Below are 24,067 nucleotides of genomic sequence, written 5' to 3'. Positions count from 1 at the left end.
AGCTAAGTTAACAGTTCAGAAAAATGTCAGTGCTTTACAAAAAAAAAAGCTGTTATGACCATTTTCATGTTTACAGCCCCAAAAAACATGATACAATGAAAACTAGTAGAAAAACCACACAAAAATGCAGAAAGCAGTGGATGAAGTAAACTAGTCATGTATAAAAGTGTACAGGTATATGTGCATGAGCGTCCACCAGTGTGGTAAATGGGGGAATTATGCCCGTACTACATGGTAATAGCGGCATGAACAAATAAGTGTTTTGAATTGTGTTTAATCTCAATTCTGTTTTGATTAGATTTATAGCATCTCACCAAAGAATTAAAGTAATTAAACATGCATATATTTATACACATTCTACACAATTTTTATTATTATTCAGTATATTTTTAGTACATAAATATATTCCTCAAAAAAATTCCCTAAACAAACCTTTACAGATTGTGTGGCAGCTTACGTAAATTCAACACGCTCTTAGAGCAATAGTAGTCAAGTCCTGGTTTTCTAAATGCATTTCATTTCATCTGCCAGCATAAATCTCATCTCCAAAACACCACTGACGCCCCCTTCAAGATCATCCATTTTATTTTACATTTGTTAACCGGGGGTGTCTGACTGAGCCGAAAAGGCCCTTTTTCAGCAGAGGCCTGTGGAGAAAAGCTCCACATAGAAAAATTAGATACATTTAGACATGATCAGTATACACACAAATTACAAAAGACATGTTTTTACAGTGGTATGCAACACATCAACAGTTACAGTGGAGAGAACAAACAAAAAAATATTTAAAAATAAAGGTACTTAATAGATTTGTGGTGTACAGCTGAAATTTGGAACATAGGTAGAATGCTACATGCATAGTACACAGGTACAGTACATACATTGTAGATTAGCCAATGTCTGTGAGAATAGTTTTTAATCTTAATCAAGTACTCTAGGTGTAGTATGTGTACCTTATCCGCTTTCACTAGCCTGGGGAGCAATCATGGCACTGCCAACTTTGCTTGAGAGGTTGCCTGATGAGGTCTTTAAAGGAGACTTTGGATGATGTGGTTTGAATGCTAGTTGGGACAGAGTTCCATTTTTTTAGCCACTGAACTACTATATAGTGCATCTCCAAAGCTATTGTAGCTGTTGGTGATTTCTAGTAGTAGTTTGCTTGATGATCTAAGAGGCCTTTTGGCTGAGTGATGTTGTACTAGGTTTTTGAGGGCAGGACACTTATTGAGGAGGTAATAGATCCATCTTCACACAGTCCAGAATGATGGTGTTCTAATAAGTGTTTGGATGAGGTGTTCCTTTGGCATATGTTCTTCGTGTTTCACTGTTGCAGTCATTACATTTGGGTTATCTGCTGGCAGGTTGCCCTCAGTCGGCCTGAATTCCAAAGTCTTGGGTTCTGTGTCGGTTGCTGTCTCCTCTTCCATGACATCAGGTCGTCAGGGGTATAAAACAAGCAGACGACACCATTTTCTTTTATCTTACTTGCCTTGTGGTGCCCGAAGCAGAAGCATTTCGCAAGTGCTGGTCGGCCGACTACTGAAATATTCGAGTTTGAGTTTCACAACCGAAGGCTTCACTAAAGCTAAGTACCCTATTGGGAAAACTTTTTTCATGCTCCATACCGATGTCAGAAAAAGTTAATTGTATTACTTGTGGGAAGCAAATACCTCATGAGGATTTCCATTTATACTGTATTCCTTGCCTAGGCCCTGATCACAACATGCCTGGCTGTCAGTTTTGTGCTAGATTTAACCAATGCACTATTAAGCGTCAGTATATTTTTGCCTCAAAGTATTTTGGAAACTGATTTAACTATCCAGAAATGTCGTCTGATAGCAATCCGACTACCGGAGTCCATAAAAAACGCAAAGAAAAAAACAGAGAGAGACTGTCGAGGTCCAAAACCGACGACGAAGCTTCTCCTAAGCCGGTACTCAGTGAGGTGCCTTTGCAACCCCTGTTACCCACTACTTTCAAGTCGCGGGCCCCTACTGACACCCATGTGGAGTCCGGAATGCCTCAAGATACTCAAGTATTGGACCCACGGATGTATCTCCCTCGGATGGGTCTGGAGACGCTGAGCAGGCACCAGCTTCTGAGGGTGTTTTCAGGCCTCAACATCTTTATATAAAACCGACGACAGCTGCAAAACCAAAGACAAAAGCAACTTCTAAACCTAAAAAACCGACGCATGAGCCACGTGCCCAGGCCTCTATGCCTAAAAATAACAGATGATCAAAATGGCCGAAGACCTTATTACCTAGATCAGGGGTTCCCATCCCCCACCAGATAAGAGGCCTAGGCAAGACACTGATTAGGAATCTTCAAATCAGGTTTCTATTTCTTCTGATTCCTCTTCTGATCAGGAATTATCTATACCTCCCTATGAGGATTCTGATGCAGAGGAGTCTATACCATCTGCATCACCGCCTGAGGATTATTCATTTGGAGAAACCTTGCATACTTTGAGGGAGCATTTTCACTGGGAGAGTCCAGATTTCTCAGAATCAAAAAAGAGGCTCAGGGATTTCCTTCTCCCTCAGCACAGGCCTTTAGCCATACCCCCCTGTTTTAGACTTTGTGGATGATGTGTTTTTGGAGTCCAGCTTTGACCCCTGACTCCTTACCTCTGGCTCCTAGCAAGCCTGACAGATATTACAGGGTCCCTGACGCACAAATTTTTATTTAGAAACCCTGCTGCTGATCCTGAAACTATTTCACAGGGTCCAAAGGGAGTTGAGGCCTAAACAGCAAAAAATCCTACCCCCTCTGACAGAGATTCAAGGGCACTGGATAGATGGGGAAAAAAGGTTTATACATCTGCAACCTTGGCAGTTAGGGCCTTAAAACTGCCAGTTTCATATGCTTAAGTACCAACAACATGTTATGGGATTTCTGAAACAGAAAATGATGATGATTTTAGATTGTGCAGAAAATAAAGAATTGCAGGAATTATTGCATGCAGCAGAACAAGTTGGAAAGCATACTTTGCAATGTGGTTTTGATTCCTTAGAGCCCTCCTGCAGAGCCGCAGTTACTGGATCTGTGATTAGGAGGCATGCCTGGCTAAAGGAACAAAATTTGCCTGATCATGTTAAAGCTAAATTACTAGATGCACCTTTACAGCATGATACTCTGTTTGGTATTAAGGCAGAAGAGGTTTTAAAGAAAATGGAAGACAAAGCTAAGTCTATGCAAACTGTAAAAGACTTCTTACAAGTGCAGCCACCAAGATTCGGTAGACACTGGCCTACAAAAAATTCGTCCTTTCCTGTGTCAGACAGAGCTCAAATGGGGCAAATCCAGACACCCTAAGGGTTCCAGATACCAGGCACAAGATTTATACCGGTCAAAGCAATGGGGCACTTCTACCTCCAAATCTGGAGGAGATCAAGCTTAAACCTACAGAAAATAGTCCCAATGACTTCCCTCTGCGTTCACCAAGCACTTATCTTTTGACAGCACCCTTGGGGGAAAATTAGCACTTTTTGCCCAAAATTGGCAGTTAATAACCCAGGACAACTGGTTGCTAAACTTAGTATTACAGGGATACAGATTCCATTTCCATACTGTGCCAATGGCAAACGGTTGGCCAGATCTGCCAAAAAATCAATGGGCAGAGGCACAGAAACAGGTTACGTCCCTCATGGATATGGGGACCATTCAGCCAGAACAGGAAAAAGGACAAGGTTTTTATTCGACTGTTCTTGGTACCCAGAAAGCACAGGGCCTGGCGGCCAATACTGGACTTGTCGATTTTGAACACATACCTGGACATTCCAAAATTCAAAATGCTGACTTTGCAGCAGCGTCTGCCCATGCTGGGCAAGAATGCTTGACTAGTGACATTAGACCTAAAAGAGGCATACCTGCATGTCCCAATAAGGCCATTGTGCAGAAGATACCTCAGATTTAAGGCTGGCTTAATGCATTACCAATTCTCTGCACTGCTCTTTGGCTTATCTACTGCGCCCAGGGTCTTTACAAAGTGCCTGGCACCAGTAATTGCATTCTGCAGACAAAGAAGTATTCAAATATATCCTTACTTGGATGACTGTCTCATTCAAGCAGAGAACAAGGACATTCTTCACCACCTGGTGTTTGTGAAAAGGCTTCTAACATGCCTAGGGTAGACAATAAACGAAAAGAAATCACAACTGGTACCCTCTCAAAAGATAACATTCCTGGGTGCAAGCTTGAATACAACTGCCCAGATGGCTTACCTCACGCCAGACAAGCAAAGGCAACTGACTACTTACTTCAAACTGATGGCAACAAAAACCCAGTTAATCTGCAAGACAAATTCTGCAGGCTTTGGGCTTAATGGCATCCTGCATCCTACTGATTCCATATGCAAGACTGCATATGAGGAAACTTCAGTGGTACCTAAAATTTTATGGAGTCAACATTGTCACAGTCTGGAAACAATGATTCCTCTCATTCCCTGCCTACAACAGGAGTTTCTATGGTGGGCAAAGGCATGTCACCAAAACATGGGACGGGCCTTCACTCTGCCCCCTGCCAGCCAAACCTTAACAACAGACTCATCAGATTATGCTTGGGGGGGGGCCCACATGGCGGGAAGATGCATTCAGGGCATATGGCCCCAAAACAAATGCATCTACATATCAACCAGAAAGAGATGCTAGCTGTTCAAAATGCCCTGACAGCCTTCAAGGACTTACTTCATCCAGGACAACTACTGATAAAGACGGACAACACCACGGTCAGGTGGTATATAAACAAGCAGGAGGGCATGCACTCATATACCCCCTGTGCAGATTAGCCATGGCACTGTGGGACACAGCTTTGACTTACCAAATACATCTTCAAGCTCAATTCCTGCCAGGAAAACGAAATACTCTGGCAGACGATTTAAGCAGAAACCTTATGGATCCTCATGAGTGGAAACTAGATCCACAAGTCTTCAGCATGATAACAAAGAAATGGGGGAGCCCAGACATAGATTTATTTGCCTCCCCTCAAAATTATCAATTGGAAAGATTCTGCACAAGGACTTATCACAGACAAGCATGGAAAGTGGACGCACTGTCCTTCAGTTGGAAAAAACTTTACGCCTTTCCTCCACTGCCTGTTCTTCCCAAGTTCCTCCTAAAAGTCAGACAAGAGAAACCAAAGATGATACTAATTGCCCTGGACTGGCCCCGCCAATACTGGTACCCAATCCTAAGAAACTTGTCTCAATACCCAGCTTGGACCTTACCTCAAAGACCTCAACTATACTGTCCCAGCAAAACAATCAGATCCTGCACAATCAACGCCAGACACTGAACCTGGCAGCATGGCTGATCATGTAGTTATACAAACACCACCTCTTAGTAAAGCTGTGATGGATGTCATTTTGGAAGCCAGAAGGCCTAGTACTAGAAAATCTTAGGCTGATAAATGGAAGAGATTCTGTGCTTTGAATCGATCACAAGGAACTGATAGAGCAGAACCGAATATTCCTCAGATATTACAATACTTGACTGAGATGCTTGACAAAGGCCTATCTTTCTCATCAGTTAAAATCCATGCCTCTGCCATTTCGGCTCATTACAATACAGAGCCACCAATCTTTTCTCATCCATTACTAAAGCAGTATCTTAGAGGAGCCAGAAATTTACGGCTTCCTAGAAGATCACCATTACCTGCATGGGACCTCAATTATGTGTTGGAAAAGCTCACCCTGCCTCCATTTGAACCAGCTGCTACCGCTGAAATAAAGTTCTTATCATGGAAAACAGCTCTGCTACTAGCAAATACTTCAGCAAGAAGATTTTCAGAGCTATAGGCCCTCATGGCTGTAGAGCCTTTTATCATATTTTACCCAGACAGGGCGTCTCAGGACAAATCCAACATTTATGCCTAAGGTGGTTTCCAGTGTGGCTGTTAACCAAACTATTCATCTGCCAACCTTTTACCCAAATCTGCAGAACAAGGGGGAGAGAATTCTGCATTCCTTGGACGCACACAGCTAAGATTCTACTTGAGCAGGATTAAACCTCTAAGAAAAACTGAGAAATTACTAGTGACATATGCTGCAGGATCAGAAGGAAAGGCTGTTTCAAAGCAGACTATTTCAAAGTGGATAAGCCACTGCATTTGTTTCTGCTACTTGCACCATGGTAACCTGTGCCCAAGGGCATTAGGTCTCATGCCTCCAGAGCTGCAGCTACTTCACAAGCCTTTCTCAGAGGAGTACTAACCAAAGACATTCTAGAGGCTGCTTCTTGGAGTTCTGTTCACACCTTTACAAAGCATCAAAATTTGCCTCTCTACTCTAAGACCTGGGCAGGCTTTGCCGCTGCAGTTCTGCAGGGCCTTATAGCCGTACCTAATGCTGTTTAGCTCCAGCCTCCCAACCATAGCTTTGGGATTCTACCCAAATGTAATGACTGCAGCAGTGAAACACGAAGAACATAGTACAGTTACCATAAAAGTAGATGTTTGAGTGTATTCACTGTTGCAGTCCAGGTTACCCTTCCATCATCCCCCTTTCATTCTGGAGTTTATCTTTCCTTCTCTATCTTCTACAACCTATGTGGTGTATTTGCTTGTTAGATGAAGGTGAAGTTTATATTGATGCATGTATGTGTATTTTTGCTACCTTTTTGGGGGCACCTGACATCTGGGGCAAGAAAAACCAAAGAAAATGATGTTGGCTGCTTGTTTTATACCCCTGACGTCATGGAAGAAGAGACAGCAACCGACGCAGGACCCAAGACTTTGGAATTCAGGCCGACTGAGGGCAACCTGCCAGCAGATTACCAAAATGACCAACAGTGAATACACTCAAACATTTACATTTATGGTAAGTGTACACAACTGTACTTTACATCTGATGTCAGAAAGAAGACCTGAAATCTTCCTTTTCAGCTTATTCATAATTTTACCCACAAAATGCAGGACAGTGTCGATAGATGTATTTTTATATTTATAGTGTTCTAGTTTGATTATATTTATGGTTAGATAGCAATGTGTTTTTCTTGAAATTAGTTCTTGTCACAGACCTGATGAAGGCTTTATTGCATTAGTAGGCTGAAACAGATTTTAGTTTAAAAAAAAAAAAAAAAAAAAAAAAAAGTTTTTATCTTTTTATGCATATGTTACACTTTTCTTAATTAATACCTGATCTTGGAATGTGGGTTGCAAATAGGTAGTGTTTTCCTTAACTAAGATTTATTTAGATCCAGTTTAGTAGTAGTGTGTGGGGGGGTGGGTACTTGCTGTTCTAAAATGCACTTTTATGGCCCTGTTTGTATTGCTTGCCATGAAATAGACTGGTTTAAAATTAAACAATGTATATTTTCCATACCTACTTCTAAATTTATAAAAGCTGATATGTTGAATATTGTTAAAATATTTCTGATTTTTTGTTACTGAGGATCACTTGTGTGTGACGAATAAAGGTTTGTTGCTTTTAACCTGGGTTTCATGATTTCTGGAAGCTGCGAGCTCATCAACAAAGTTTTAAGACCACTAGTTTCTCTTTTTTATGTTCATGCTAAGTGAGCTCTTTCTCTGCATTGTAGTTACCTCGTGACCCCTGTCTGTACCCCAGATTTCTGCTGCTTATCTTGTTGATAGTGTTGTGTCAGAGGTGACCTTGTTTACACTTGTTCACTCATCCTCGTCTGCATTAGGTTACGAGAGAGAAATTATTGACATTCATATTAAAGTCACCAATTCAAGATGTGAGTAATTTTATTCAAAACAGTGATTATTCCCCTAAATGTCCACACAGACCTTTATCAAGCTAAAAATGTTAGGACTTACCTAATGCTCTAACAGAAAAGGAGCTTTGCAAGGAAACAATAGAAGAATTTAGTGGGATATGTATTTTAGAACAGCAGGACCAATACGGACAAGGATGGTTGTTGCTGCAGCTTATAACTTCTACTTTAAAGTTGGCATTAATTTCATTCGGTGATATGAAGCGAGTTCTTGCATCTGTGTTTAGTTGAGTCTGTCTGTCACAGGAATTAGGGTTAATAGCTGGTGAGAAGCTGCTATTTCAGGGAAAATTGTTACAGCTATTTTGAACTTGTACTCTGGTAGGTTTTTCTGACGTTAATGCACTCAATTAAATGTGCACCTAAAAAAGGGCAAGTAATAAGCACAACTTGATGATTTTAAGTAGATTTTTTTAATGCTGATTGTGTTGGTGATTAAGAAATGTACTAAGGCTTAGAATGCCAGTAACCGAACATTAAAAGACCAACGTAGATAAGGAATCCAAAGCCCTACATTGCTGGGAATGGTTTATTATGCTCTGTAAAAAATGACATAACTAACATGTGTCACTTGTTAAAGAACCTTATTTACTATTAGTATGTGGTACATTTACATTTAAATGTCGCATGTTTACTGTTTTATTAATGCATTGCTAAATTACAGTGCAAGGAGCCAATGTTAATTTTAGATTTTTTGTTGCATAATTTTATACAGAGATATCTGTGTTGCCTCATGTCCAAAAATATCTGAACTCTGTTAGATATATCGAAGAACTTCAGAAGTTTGTTGAAGATGACAATTACAAGTAAGTACTTGTTAATTTAACCTTCCATAACTGTGCTGTCAAAGAACAAACTGTAATTATTAATTTAGTAATAGAAACCTAAGTACTGTGCTGTCTTCTGGGTTGCCTCTCTCCATCCATAAACCATCATTTTGTCATTGTTCTTTTTTGTGTATATTTGAATAATCTTTTAGTTTCAATGCTAGTATTTTTATTTATATGTTTAATTTATGCATGCCCATTTTGAATATTGGGCTGTCCAATTGTGTTTCCCGTTTTTAGTTGGGGAAACTGGATAGGAAAGCTCCAGGGAAATAGTCTAGCTTACATAAATGCAACACATAAAATAAATTGGTGTGTTAACCAACATGCAGTGCAAAGACAGAACTTTTAAGCAGTAAGAACAGTATCGTAGGTATAACATGAAGTCATGCATAAGAGCACTTTTTGTGCAACACTATAAATGTGATCACTTGAAGTGGATGTCCATTAGTTAAGGACTACCCCAATATTATGGGACATATTGGAACTGTACATCTAGTAAGGTGCTTGTAAATTTTAAGGGATACGTGGGATGGTGGTTAATAAGTATTAATTAGAATACATATTAGCAGCAGGTAACAGGCTGTAGTGTAGGTACATCATAAGTAATGTAAGTTGTGGGTTAGTAGTGTGCAACATTTGTGTTGTTTGTCTTAGCACAGTGTGTTATCCAGGTGTTGAATGTGTAACACCACAACATTTTGTGTTGCATGTCCTAGCACAGTATGTTATCCAGCTGTTGGACATGTAAACACGCAACACTAGTGTTGCATGTCCTATCGCAGTATGTTATCCACATGTTAGACATGTAAACATATTTACATGTACAAATCTACTTTGTAGTTCTACAGTAAATGTATTGGGTTGATGTCTTGGAGTAGTGAGAAGGGAGATTTAGCAGTTGCACTTAACATCCCTTAGTGTAGGACTGTTTTTTGAATGTTCTAAAGCTACTGTTGGCAGTTTCCTTTCTAAACGTGTTTTTATTCAGTGTTGAAATGTGCAGTTTCCACAGGAGTCATGGGATCTGGTTGTTTTTGTACTTAATGTTAGTGAAGAATATAGTGTTCGGTCAGAGTGATGTAGTACAGTGGGGGGGGGGGCACTGGGATTTTTTTGGGATGGGGACAGTTGATTAGTGAGCAGTGCACTTGTAGTATTGCAATTTGTGGGAAAGAAGGCCAAGATAGTCCCTCTAGAAAAATAGATTGATGAGTTTTATAGCCATAAGCAGGAATGAATTTAGCTGCATTATAATAGGGTTCATAGGTATATACTAGACTAATAACCACCATGGCCTTTATAAATCTAGCTGTGCAGTGCAGCCCAGCCCAGCTGTGTCCCTATGTAGAATGGAGGTTTATTGGGAGGTGGTATGTTACGAAGTTGTTAGAGGTTATGTGTGGGGTATGTTACTTTGGGTGCTGGTTGCATTTTGTTAAAAGGGATGCTATGAGTTTGAAGTAGATAATGCATCCATAAAATAACTTGTCAGTTTAGTTTAGGCTGTTAAGCTAAGATATTGTTTACTGTTTAAAGGCTGCCAAGGGTGCTATATTGTTTAACAGTGGTATGAATTTGGTGTTTCATAGTAAGAGTATCATCCAGCATTGCTTCAAGAAATTTAATTGTGTTAGTCTTAGAAATTAAAGTGCCTGAGTCTGTCTTGATTCCTAATTCTTACTTTATTTAACTTTTGTTTACCGGGAAAGTCCGACTTGGAACAAAGCCAGTTTTCAACAGAGGCCCTGGGAGAAACACTACAGACGTGCGTTAATGTGGAAGGAAACTGGAGAACCCGGTGAAAACCCACATGAATGTAGGGGAGGACATGCAGAATCTGCACAGAAGGCACTCCAGCTGAGAGACTAACTGGAGAACCTCTTGCTGTGAGACGACAACGCTACTGCTGCACCACTGTGCCATCCAGTTCTGCAGCGTATGTACTGTTAGTGACATGAACCGAATCATATAGAGTTGCCTTTGTTGATTGATCAAGAAGAGAGTGACTGATTCACTTCTACAGTATCTATTTTACTGGTTTTGAGTTGTTTTGTTGAGCTTGGCACAGCATAGGAAAGCTATGTGTGGTCACAGATAGGGCAGGCATAGAGATTAAATAGAACAGACTCTTAGAGCCTCAAGAGATTCTTTTGTTCCTTATGTATTCAACTAAAAAGTCTAGGCTGCATCTGACTCTAAAATTTCTGTTAAATAAGTATTTTTTGAGGCCCCTGTATAGAGAGCGAGAGTGGAAATTTGGTTCAGTCAGTTTGTCATTTGGCTCAACTTATGATGCTGAAGACTTTGGAAATGCAAGAAGTAAAGCTTGACAGTTTCACACAAGTTGGTTCTAAATTCTGATAGGTTAATAGGGCTGTGTATACTGAGGGTCATTTGCGGAATCCATGTTGTGATTTGAGGGGAAGGTTAGATTTCAAAAAGATGACAGGCGAGCTGTTGATGCCCTTGCGTTGTGTGCTAGGAGTCTTTAGGTCAGCTGTTTGATACGTTAGTGTTTTCAAAATACCTCTATATATTTTTTATCATAGTTTTACACTTGTTCGTTAGGAATTTGTAGTGGGGTCTCTCATCCTGACTGTAGGTTTTTTCTGTAAATTTCACCAAAACTTTGTTTCTAATTGAATGTTTTTTTCAGTCTTGGTCTATTCAAGGTCTGTGGTGCATTTTTAATTATGTTAGGTTTTAGTTCTAGACCCTTTTTAAAGCAGTGTGAAAGGTATGCAGTTCTAGACCCTTTTTAAAGCAGTGTGAAAAGTATGCAGTTCTAGACCCTTTTTAAAGCAGTGTGAAAGGTATGCATTTCAAGATCCTTTTTAAAGCAGTGTGAAAGGTATGCAGTTCTAGACCCTTTTTAAAGCAGTTTGAAAGGTATGCAGTTCTAGATCCTTTTTAAAGCAGTGTGAAAAGCAGTAGTTTCATGTTCTCTGTTGGGAGCACTTTTAACATTATCCAATCAAGTTTGTGGCTCAACTTGTCAGGAAAACTTGTCAGTGTTTTTGAAGCTGTACACAGTGTTATAGCTGTGATTTTTATCTGGTTTGCAATGGTTCCTGACTACTAACTGTAGAATATGGTAGTCATTGATGGAATGTGTAAGTTTACCAATGAATGTTATATAATTTGGCTTGGTTGCTAAAAGCACTGGTTAACATACTGGCTATTTTTTGAACTGTTTATTGATACAGGTTAAGGATGTCAACTGAGATCGCCCATAAAGGAGAGGGTTTACCATTTTTCACGATGGCAGACCATTCCAGGTGTACTTGTCTAGGCACATACGACCTCAGAGTTAGTTATTTTTGCAGATTGGGCACGTATGACCTCAGAGTTAGTGTCATTTGTATGCTGAAGGGGGCATTATACTCTGATGGGTCTAATAAGGGCCAAATAAAGTGCGCTGTGACTTCCTTGGATCTGGGTGCCATGCCCTTACTTGTACGTTAGGCAACATAGGATGATTTTCTTATTACTTTGGCTGCATGTTGGTCAAAGGCTGTATTACTGTGTACATTTTCCCAGATCCCTAACTACTTGGTCAGCCTTTAGGGGTCTGTCTTATCAATGGAGTAATTAGCCTGAGTGACAGTTTTTCCAAAATGCACTATGTTGCATTTCTTGGCATTTAGTTTTAGTCAGTGAATTTGACACCAGTCATTTGTCCATGCTAGACCCTCTTTGTAACATGTTTGTATCATGGGGGTTATCTTTGATAGCTCCCAGTTTGCAGTCATCTGTGAACTTGGTCAGGCAAGGGCTCTTGACATTGGCCTTTACTTCTGAAAGCTAGATGCCAAATAGCAGCAGTGTAAGCATGGGCCCCTGAGGTACCCCGTGCTGACCGATATATCAGTGGATTGGTGCCACCAATTCTGACTTCCTGGGTCCTGTATGTGAGCCAGCTGGCATTCCAGCAAGTTATGTAGAGGCTTATGTCCAGTTCAGTTAGTTTAACTGTCCTTGACTTGCGGTATTGTATCAAACACCTTAGCCAGGTAATATATATTACTTTGGTGACTTTCTCAAAAAATCCCACCAGGTTTAGTAGGCATGATCTTCCCTTGACAAAGCTAAACTGGCTTGGGTCCAGTGACTGAAGATTGCCCATGTCTTTTTCATGATCATTCATTTCTTGGCTTTGCATGTTGCACTCATCAGACTAATAGTTCTTTAGTTTCCAGGGTTGGTTGTTCATCCACCATTGTGATGAAGTTGGATAACCATTGCAGTCCTTCATTCTCATGGTGCATAGCTTGGTTTGAGGCTATAGTTGAAAAGTGACTTAAGTGGTCCTGATAGGTATTGTTATTTAGTAGGCATCCCAGGATATTGTCAGGGCCCATTGAGGCATGTTTTTTTCTGACTGCCACCAGGATCTGTTCCCTATTAATAGTTTGGTGGTGGGGTTTTCTAGTAGGTATTTTATGGAGGGGAATGGGGGAATGAGGGTAAAGTTTGTGCTGAATTTGTCAGCTAGCAAATTCACTGTGTTGCTGTGCTTAATGAAGGTGGCACCATTGACCACCAGTCTGGCACACTAATGTGTGCTGCTTTTGAGGTTTCAAATATAGCTGTAGAAGGCTTTGTGATTGTCTTCAGCCTGTGAAGCTATCTTGACCTTGTAATTGGACATATTAGACTTAATTTTAATTAGTCCTGTTACTTTCCTGTTCAGTTTAATTGGGGAGCTTCTGTCATTATGGGAGTTGCTCTTCCTGATTTTAGCCATGACTTTTTTCCTTTTATGTCCATGGAGTAGTATTCCATTTGTGTCATTGGGATTTCGTTAAAATATCCAGTCTAATATCTTATAGTGGTCATTCAACCATAAAGCTTCATTTCCAAGCTAGAATAATTAAGCTGTTGACTCAGATGGAGTTAGGTCTTGCATTAGTTATGTAATACATCAGCAGTAATACAGCAGTATCAGCATTAACTTCTTTATGGGTAGGGGAGTGGCATATGGGTACACCAGGAGCAGTTTTCAAAAGTTACTTTTAAAAGCTTTAGAAGAAGTCTTCATGTTGCCACATGGTTTTAAACTGAGTAACACCCAATATGTGGGCAGCTACTAATGCGTGTGGTGACAGACCAGATAGGAATGCTTATTTAAAAATTATCCAGTGGCAATTAAGATTTGACATACTTTAAGTAGTAATTAGCCAGGTGTCTTAATGTACAACCCAGTCTGTGTTTTGACAGATTAATAAATACTGGGGCAGTATGTAGATATTTGGCAGCCACTCAATAAAATAGTCCGTTAAGAACGGTGTTATCTTGTTATTCAAGGAACCACAGTTATGTTAAGGATTTTAATTTGGTGGTGGTAAGGCTATTGTGATGACAGTGTACATTACATTTTGGGTCTTGAGGAAGGAGTACAGAATGAAGTATTCTGGAAAAAGGATGAAGGAAAGAGTACATTTTTCCTGCAGACTTGCTATTTGTATCGCACATACAGCTGAGTTGAAACAATTCCTTGGAAGAATGGTGGAAATGGATGGTATTCTATATGTATTATCTCCCTTATGGGGCATGCCTTGCCTCTGAAACTAGTTTAGGATCTATGCTTTTCCCCCGCTAATCCTAAGTCCTTCAATAGGGCCATCACTATGTGCCATTTCTTATTTTCCCAAAATGAAGAGTTCCCCATCATCATCTGGACTTCTCTGGTATGACATAAACTTCTGTATTCATTCTGAATTAGTGCTACAGAATCTTCTATACTCCTTCCTCTAGTCTTACTTGATGGATAGAAAGTGTAGCATTGTCAGATTTGGATTTACTCACCAACAAAGATGCATTGTTCTGAGCATATTTACTATAACTGTCTTGTTCCCTTGCAAAGACCAACTTTGATCTTATTTGACAGTAGGCAGAATGTATGAAGGGATGAGTTCTCCTTGGAATAAGTGTTTGTATCCACCTCTTCAGTTTCAAAACCATTAGTCTGTCATTTATTTCTGTGAGCACTATATCTTTTGGACATTACTTGGACATCACTTTTGTAATTTTATGTTCATAGCTATTGGATTTTAATTGTTAAAGCATCTTTGGGTCTCATTAGGAAGGAAAGCCTTCCACTCAAAAGTTGGTGAATAAATGTGTTAAGACAAAAGTCTATTGGCTCATATTCTAACAAAAGAAGGTAAGAAAAGAGGGACAAATCAACAGAACAATGTTTAGAAAAGGAGGTATTGCCTGGTTAAAAAAAAAAATCCATAAGTATTCAAACACTGTGGAGAAACTAACTTAACACCTTTACTGACTCCTACTTCTGGGACATAAAGGCAGGTCTTAAAGGTGCCTGAAAAAAGAATCGCTCATTGTGATATCCAGTCCCCCAGTATCACTGACTTTATCAGTAAGCTCAGAATAAGTTCTCCCTGTTTCGGAGTTCCCCGTCATGGAAAAGGCATGCTGACATGTCAAGGAGTACTTTAGAATCTTTGTGTGCAAGAAAGTGCTGTATATACCTTCACCATTGATGCCTCCTGCTACTTGGCTGCATGTACCTTCGCCATTGGCGCCTCCTGTTGCTTGGCTGTATGTACCTCCACCATTGGCGCATCCTGCTGCTTGGCTGTATGTACCTTCACCACTGGCGCCTCCTGCTGTTTGGCTGCATGTACCTTCACCATTGGCACCAATAGCTGCTTGGCTGTATGTACCTCCACCATTGGCGCCTCCAGCTGCTTGGCTGTATGTACCTTCACCACTTGTGCCTACTGCTGGTTGGCTTGTATGTACCTTCACCATTGGCACCTCCTGCTGCTTTGCTATATGTACCTCCACCATTGGCACCAATAGCTGCTTGGCTGTATGTACCTCCACCATTGGTGCCTCCAGCTGCTTGGCTGTATGTACCTCCACCATTGGTGCCTCCAACTGCTTGGCTGTATGTACCTCCACCATTGGCGCCTCCAGCTGTTTGGCTGTATGTGCCTCCACCATTGGTGCCTCCTGCTGCTTGGCTGTATGTACCTCCACCACTGGCGCCTCCTGCTGCTTGGCTCTATCCTTCACCACTGGCTCATCCTGCTGCTTGGCTGTATCCTTCACCACTGGCACCTCCTGTTTACTTGGCTGTATGTACCTTCACTACTGGCGACTCCTGCTACTTGGCTGTATGTACATTCACCACTGGTGCCTTATGCTACTTGGCTGTATGTACATTCACCACTGGCGCCTCCTGCTGCTTGGCTGTATGTACCTCCACCACTGGCCCCTCCTGCTGCTTGTTTATTCTTACCCCAGTCCTTTGACCATGAAGGGCCTGTGCAGGAATGTTTTGGATTAGTGCAGGAGACCACAATGGTCTCAGCTTGAACCATCACTGCTGTAGGACTTTCTCTGGCCCTCCATTTGGAAAGGGCACACAAGACCCTTTGCTTGTAAGATAAAAGGAAAATATTTTATTGCATTTGTTTGCCAGGCTTGTCTGAAAGAGCTATACACGAGCACTTCTCATTGGAGGCCCAAGGAGAAAAAAAAGGTACATAACAGGAAAAAGTATATTACATCAGAGCTGAGCTAGCAAATTAAGCAAAAGATGTGCCAGGTAAAATATTACATAATGTGTTAGAGACGCACATAATTTACATAACAAACATCTTACAGTAGGTAGAATTATTTTACAAATTAGTCAGTAAATGCAAAAGCATATTTCAGCATTTGATGGTTCCAACGCAGCAGTGCATTAATCTTGGATGGGTATTTGATGGTTCCAACACAGCAGTGCACTAATCTTGGCAGTGTAGATGTGGATAGTGGATGAACTTGTAAGTTGAGGATAAAATGTAACATAGAGTAGTCACAAGTGATCATAAGGAGGAGAGAAGAATATATAAGCAGCAAGTGTAGTAGATAGAGGAATGTATAAGTTGAATAAATAGCTTAAAAGAAAAGCTTGTGGCACTTTTTAGCTCCTTTTTTGCATCAAGAAGCAATTGGTCATCTGTCAGTCACTGGCTAGTTATTCTTGGCAGCTTCCTGAGATTAACTAGCCAGTTTTAGAACCGTGTTTCTTACTGTATTACACTTTGCAGATTGAAACTATCTGATGTCCTTCTATTCATACGCTGCAGTATTCATCACATAAGGGAGTCCGCCTCTGGCTGGCTCATATGTCCGCCTAGTATCCAGAAGCCTTCATGCTACTGTGAGGTTACTATGAGGTACGTGCTACACTGCAACACATTACATGTACATTGGCCATAAAGAGACTGGTATAAAGCAGACATCAACACGCACCTACCTCAGAACTTTTCTGTCACCTGTCAAATCACCTGCTGCAGACGTTCTCTCACAAGAACTGCTATGTTTGAGTTTCAGATAAGTTCCCATTGGGGTTTTTTCTAACTAAAAAATTGTTTTTGCTGCCGATTGTTTGGGTTCTTGTTAGCTAGGAAGGGCAAGTGTCAGTGTGGAAGACAGATTCCACATAAAAACACCCACGAGTTTTGTCTCTTTTGCTTAGGCCCAGACCACGACCACACAGAATGCCCTATTTGTAAATCCTTTGTCCCCAAGACCCTCAGCAGTCAGCTAGCTTCTCTTAAGCTGTATTTAGAAAACCAGCAACTCAAACATTTAGCAAGGTGAAATGGATGTGACGTCCACCATTCAGATGAGTCTGTATCGAAGAAGGCCAAAAAAATTGCTGCCTGAACCTTTAGCTGCGCCCTCTCTTCCAGTCATTGCCCCCGAGGCTGGTGTAGGCCCAGAGGCTGTGCCGGAGATGGTGGATATACCTTAGGGTGGGTAACAAGATGAAGGCCCTGAAGGAGTCCGCTGGCACATCTGTGGGGGAAGGGCAGATGTCCGATCAGGGTGTCAAGGAGAAACCCAAGCTAATTATATCCAAGGGCCCTCGTGGTGTCACACAGATCATGGTGCATGAAGAAGTACTTTTGGATATCGTCGAATGTAGGACACAGTCCAGCCCATCGAATGGAAGCCCTTAAAAAGAAAAAAGGCAAAGACTAAGCATGTTTCCTGCTACCTCTCAGCAGGCCCCTAACTGGGAAGCCTTTTTCTCGGAGTCTCTTCAATGCCTTTATGGCCCTTCGCCAACCCCCCTCCCTTCTTTTGTTCCTCTGCATCACTTTTCTCCTACCACATCCTTTAAAAGGGCAGCTGTGGACACTTCCTCAGAGGAGAAGGATTCTTATGGAGAGGAGTCACTAGCCTACTCCACTCAGTTGGCCTGTCCCTTAGGTATGCCTCCCCAGGGTACGAATTTAATGGTACAGATTCTCCTGTTGAGGACATATCCTTTGGAGAGACTATTCGTAAGATGAAAGCTTTTTTAAGTGGGACTGCTCCCAGATCTTGCAGATTCAGAAGTGGTATTATGAACGCTTGCAGATGGACTCCCCTTCTCCTTTCTGCTATCCCTCCAGTCCTGACTGCCTTCCTGGATGTTTTCTCAGCTGCCTCTAAATGTCCAGACTCTCAGCCTCCTGCCCCCAAGTGTACTGACAGGTTCTATAAAGTTCCTGAGGACTCCAAATTCCTGTTCAAGGTTCCTGGTGCTGATCCAGCTACCATTTCTGTCTCCATGGATAAGGCTTTAAAACTTTTACCTTCCAGCTCCTTGTTACCCTCTGATAAGGAAAGTAAGGTCATGGAAAGGTTGGGCAAGAAGGTCTATACTTCGGCTATCTTGACCTTCCATGTAATAAACTATCAGACCCGCATGGCAATGTACTCCCTGGCCCTTCTGGTGGATGCAGTGAAAACTTTGACAGACATTCCAGATTCCCCAGCAAAATCAAAATTAGCAACTTTCTGTAATTCTACTGCACAAGTGACGAGGCACTCCAAGTCCTGTTATGATGCTGCTGATGCCTCTGCTGGGGCAGCTGCCTCTGCGTCTGTACTGAGAAGATATTCTTAGCTTAGGCTTTAGCCCCTGCCTGAAGATTTCAAGGCCACATTGCTGGATGCACTTTTGGATAAGAAAGCCTTGTTTGGGAGTTCAGTCACAGAGCTCTTTAAGTCTCTTCAGGAGAAAGGAAAGGAATTACAAGATCTTAAACATCATCTTGTTTCCCCTGTCCTGTTGTTCCAAAGAAATTATCCAGTAAAAACTGCTTTTAATAGGAAACAGTCTTCATCTAAGAGTAAGAAGGGATGTAGAAAGCCAGCCTCTTCTAAGTCTGCTTCTTTTTCCCCTGCCTCTAAAGAATCCTTTCAGTCCCAACCCAAGCCAGGTAGTCTGTGACTATCAGCTCCCTGGGATACCACCCCCTTGTCCCATCTCCTCAGTTAGTCCTTTGCTGCTTGGAAGCGGATTACTCGGGACTCTTGGGTACTGTCCATTATCAAAATATCAAAAGGATATTTTATGGTTTGGGAAAAATTGCCCCTCATTCAGAGGAATTCCACCTCCCCCAAAAGACCAGTTGAGTTTCTTTCCTCAGGTCATTGTGACCTAATTTCTCGGGGAACTATTGAAGTTCTAGCATCCCAGCAAGGGAGTGGGATTTACTTCAGGATGTTTTTGGTCCCCAGGACTGATGACTCCTGGAGAAACATACTGGACCTTTCTCATGTAAACACCTTTCTCAAAGTCCCTTCATTCCGTTTGTTGACTCTACCTTCCCTCCAACCCCCTAATTCTCCCACAGGGGTTCATGGTGTCTCTGGATATAAAAGAAGCCTATCTTCACATTCCCATCCACCCAAGGTTCAGGAAGTTAACGTTTTTCTGTGGCTTCCTGGCATTTTCAGTTTTTTGCTTTGCCCTTTGGTCTCTCTCTGGCACCAAGGGTCTTCACCAAGTGCATGGCCCCTGTTGTAGTTTTCTACAGAACACAGGGAATTGAAATCTTCCCTTACCTAGATGACCTTCTGATTCAGGCTCAGTCCCCAAAGCTTCTTCGAGAAAACTTTTCCTTTACTATTGCCCTTCTACAAAGTCTAGGGTTCACTGTAAATTTTCAGATGTCTTTCCTCATCCCTTCAGAGGATCACATTTTCCTGGGATGCAGGATTCAAACAGACAAAATGCTAGCCTATTTTCCAGGAGAGAAAGTTTTGCTTCTGACTTCTACTTAAAGAACATTCTTTCCTTCCAGTCTTTGACGGCCATGGATTTTCATCATCTATTAGGGTGCAAGGCATCCACTATCCCCATGATACCCTTTGCAAGATTACACATGAGGAAGTTGTAGCGGTACCCAAGAACAGTGTGGATGCAACACTTGCACCCCTTAGGGTTTCTGATTCCACTCCTGCCTTGTTTAAAAAGGGAACTAGAATGGTGAATGCTCCATGTAAACAGAAACCCGGGCCTACCACTGCAACCATCTCTTCCTTCCCAAGAGTTATTCACAGGCGCTTCAGATGCAGATTGGGGTGCAACTCTCCAAGGCTGGACAGTCAGAGATGTTTGGTCTCCCAGACGGGCCAAAGAACATACCAGTGTGAAGGAGATGAGGGCTCTGATTCTGGCACTACAAGTTTTCAGGAGTAACCTTGCTCTAGGACTGCTGAGGTGGTTTGCAGACAACACCACAGCTCTTTGGTACATCAAGCAGGAGGGAATGAAGTCCTACATTCTATGCAGACTAACCATACTTGCTTGGGAATTAGCCTTAGAGTCAAATTTCCATACAGGCGGTTATCTCCCTTCAGCCCGGAACATAGTGGCAGACTGTTTAAGCAAATCCATGACCCAATCCCACGAGTGGTTGTCGCATAGGGATATGTTTCTGGACGTAATCCATCTTTGGGGTACACCTCAGATCTGTTTGCCTGCCTCCCTCATGAACAGATAACTTACAAAAAGTTTTGTGCCAGGGTCCCACAGCCCCTGGCGTGTAAAGTGGGCACACTGTCTTGCTGCTGGAAAGGGATGTTTCTGTATGCAACACCCCCCCCCCCCCAATTGTCTCTGTTACAGAAGGCCATGCTGAAGATTCAGCAGGATCAACCAGAATTTTTTCTGATTCCCTTTTGGCCAAGGCAGCACTGGTTCCCCCTTCTCTTGCACCTAGCCAGGTGCAACCACCACAAGTTACCTCACAGGACACAGAACAAGGGAACCCTAGTACATCCACATTTGTCAACTCTGAATCTGACATTGTGGTTGATGGGTTTTTTAATCCCTTACAGACACCTTTTTTCTGAGGATGTGCTAAAAGTTCTGCAGGAGGCCAGGAACCCCACAACTTAGGCAATCCTACATTTCCAAATGGTAAAGGTTTTCCATATGGTGTCATAAAAAGGACCTGCAACAGCTGTCACTTGATGTCCCGGTAGTTTTGTCCTATCTGTGTGAATTGATGAAGGCTCACCTTTCAGCCGTGTCTGCTTTGTCTGCCTGTGACTCCACCTTTGGCCTGTAGGTTAGAGGTAAAACTATTCCTTAAAGGCATTCTTCATATTAGTCCTCCAAGGAAACCAATACCCACTCCTTGGAATCTCAGTTTTGTGCTGGAGAAGCTTACACTGGCGCACCCTTTGAACAAGCAAGCTCCTCCTCCCTGCAACATTGTACTTGGAAAACTGTCTTGTTAGTGGCGATTACCTCTGCTAGAAGGGTTTCAGAGTTAGATGCCCTGATGTCTATTCCCCCCTTCACTGTCTTCCATAGACATAGTGTTTTCCTGCATGTAAACCCTATCTTTATGCCAAAAGTGGTGAATGAGTTATCTTTGTCATTCCATTAACCATCCTACCTTTTTTCTCCTTCACCCCAGTGTCCCAGTGAGAGAATCTTGCACACCTTACATGTGCACAGACAACTCAAGATACTGTCTTGACAAGACCAAGCATATTCGCAAAGCAGACTGCCTGTTTCTCTTACCACCCATGAGCTTCTGGGTAAGTCAGTTTCCAAGCAAACTATTTCCAACTGGATTTGTAAAACCATTTCCTTTTTTATTTATCAAATGAAGATGAAAACGCACCAATGCCATAAACATGACTTTTATTGAACCAATGTAAGCGCTTTCATTCTGTACAAAAAAGGGGCATCATCAGACATAAAATCACTGCACTACGTTATTTCCCTGTATACCAAAAAAGCACCATAATGCTTCCAGCCATTTAAAGGGCCAACATCATAACTTACAAAATAAGAATAAAACTTGCATCAATGTGCTAACATTAAACAAACATTATAAAAACATTGATGGATTAAGTCAAAACATTCATATAAATATAAAAAACACTAAATACTAAAAAAACTGTTCATAAAAACATTCTTAACTGTTGTGAAGATAGGTGAAGGCTGCCAGGCTAGCCAGATAAAATTTTGTAGATAATTCTGTCATTTGTAAATATTAATGTAAGCCACAGGCTTGTTCTGTTAAATGTAAAAAGACTGCATTGAATATTGAACTGCAAAAATGTAACAGTGCACTCTGCTGTAAGACAGCTAAATCAAGCATTTTATGACTGTCTTTGATGTTAAAATTACGAGCTGATATGTCTAGAGGTAGGCATCCTGCCTATTGCTTTGAGGCCAGAGTTAATGGCTAGAATTTGCATGTATAAATGTCCTTTATTGCTCTGGTTTCTGACCAGGTGTAAAGAATGTAAAAGTAGTTTCTGTTAGCCTGGGAACACCAGAGAAGTGCGAAGAATATCATGTGAAGCAGCTCTGTGTTATCAATTTAAAGACAGAGAATCAGAGAGCTCAGAGCGTTTTGTCTTCAGAACATCCAACATCACCAGCACTGCTTTGCTCTATATGCAAGTTATTTAGAAATGTGTTTTCTCTTAGAAATAGCTAGTCCAGTCTTCCTAATTCCTAAGTGTTTTTCTGTGTTGATGATAGAACTTTTATATGGTATTATTTTAAGTATTTCTCTGTGATCTCTGAACTCTTGACTAGCACTCTGTAGTAAAAAGTATTGTCTTGTTTTTATTATTTATTATTGCATATTTTTAAACCTTTCAACTATGGCGATTTTATGTAGAGTTAATTTGAGCTCCTAGAGTACATTGCATTTACATAGTGATGCTGTACCAAGTCATTCTAATAAGCCTTGACTGATGTTCTTCATCTCACATTGCTGCAGTCCTTACATATGGGTAGTCCGCTGTCCTCGGTCGGCCCGAATACCAAAGTATTAGGCTGACGTCGGTCAAGGCGCTTTAGACTGACATCAGAACGTCAGGGTACAAAAGAGCATGACCGACGTCATATCCCCAGTCTTTTTTGCCGCATGGTCCGATGCAGAAGCAGCGTTGCAAGTGCCGTTCGGCGTTCTGAAATTTTTCGAGTTCGGAGTTTCAGACCGAATCCAAGTTGGCTAAGTACCCCGTTGGGGAATATTTTGTTTTTTTCTTGCCTCAGTGTATTACCGGATGTCAGAAAAAGTGAATAACTGTATTTCTTGTGGGAAACAGATACCGCATAGGGATTATCATTCTTTGTGCATTCCTTGTTTGGGGCCTGAGCACGACGTTGTTGGGTGTCGCTTTTGTGCTAGGTTCAATAAGCGCACTATTAAGCGAAGGTTAGATTGTGCTAGGCTGGTCTTCGGTAAGCGGTGCAATTATAATATGCCGCCGGACTCTCCCGCCCGCTTCTTCAAAGAAGCGCAAAGACAAAACAGTTAAACCCAGGCAAGATGAGTCGTCCGTTCCGGACGCCGGTTCTTTAGAGGCTTCAGTGGAGCCGGTGGTTCCGACGGAGACTTCTTTGGAGTCTCAGGGGGAGACTTTGATTTTGCAGGATGTGGCCTCTCAAGAGGCAGGTCAGGCTGAAGGGGCTTCTCAGGTTACTGTACTCCCCTCCCTTCCTAGGGTGGTTAGGCCCTCTCCTTCTGTTTCCAAGGCTTCTCCCAGAGGCAGGCCAGGTTTAGCTTCTGTTGGTGTCACTCCTAGTTCAGCAGGGTCTGTGCCTAAGAAGCACATGCTTAAAATGGCAGAAGATTTGATTACTCTGATTAGAGGTTCTTTGCCCCCTCCTGATAAGAGGCCTAGGGTGGAGCCAGAATTGGGAAGTTTTGAGCAGGCTTCGGATGTTTCAGAGTCTTCGGCTGAAGACTTGCAGGAGTACTCTCCTTATTCTGATTCTGATGCAGATGATTCCACTCCTTCTGCTTCTCCTCCAGAGGATTTTTCTTTTTCAGAGACACTTCATTCTATGAGGGAACATTTTAAGTGGGAAGGTCAGGACTTCTCTGATTCTCGGAAAAGGCTTAGGGAATTTTTGCTTTTACCCCAACACAGGCCCTTGGCTATACCTCCTGTTCTGGATGTTGTGGAAGATGTGTTTTCAGAGGCTTCACTTAATCCTGATTCTCTGCCTCCTGCGCCTGTTAATAGGTAGGTATTACAGGGTGCCTGAGGCTCATAAATATCTTTATAAGAGTTCTAGGGCGGACCCAGAAACTATTAGTCAGGGACCTAAGGGTGTTAAGGCCTCTGTTGTAAAGAATACGGTTCCTCTAGATAAAGAGGGCCAGAGCTTTGGATAGATGGGGAAAGAAGGTCTGTACTTCTTCTACCTTAGCT

At 41.8% G+C, this 24,067-nt stretch overlaps 1 protein-coding gene across 1 annotated transcript in view; it reads left to right on the top strand.

Moving 5' to 3' along the window:
- The window catches only part of RALGPS2 (Ral GEF with PH domain and SH3 binding motif 2), a 2,773,917-nt gene that overhangs the window by 1,949,213 nt on the left and 800,637 nt on the right, over nt 1-24,067 (top strand). The window contains exon 11 of the mRNA XM_044085226.1: nt 8,455-8,545. Coding sequence (XP_043941161.1) covers nt 8,455-8,545 — 91 coding nt within the window. The remainder of the gene's footprint in view (nt 1-8,454; nt 8,546-24,067) is intronic.

The sequence above is a fragment of the Protopterus annectens genome, chromosome 10.part0, assembly GCF_019279795.1.
Source record: "Protopterus annectens isolate FY-2018-M chromosome 10.part0, PAN1.0, whole genome shotgun sequence".
In the NCBI taxonomy this organism is placed as follows: Eukaryota; Metazoa; Chordata; order Ceratodontiformes; family Protopteridae; genus Protopterus; species Protopterus annectens.
This window is presented reverse-complemented; position numbering and strand designations above follow the sequence as displayed.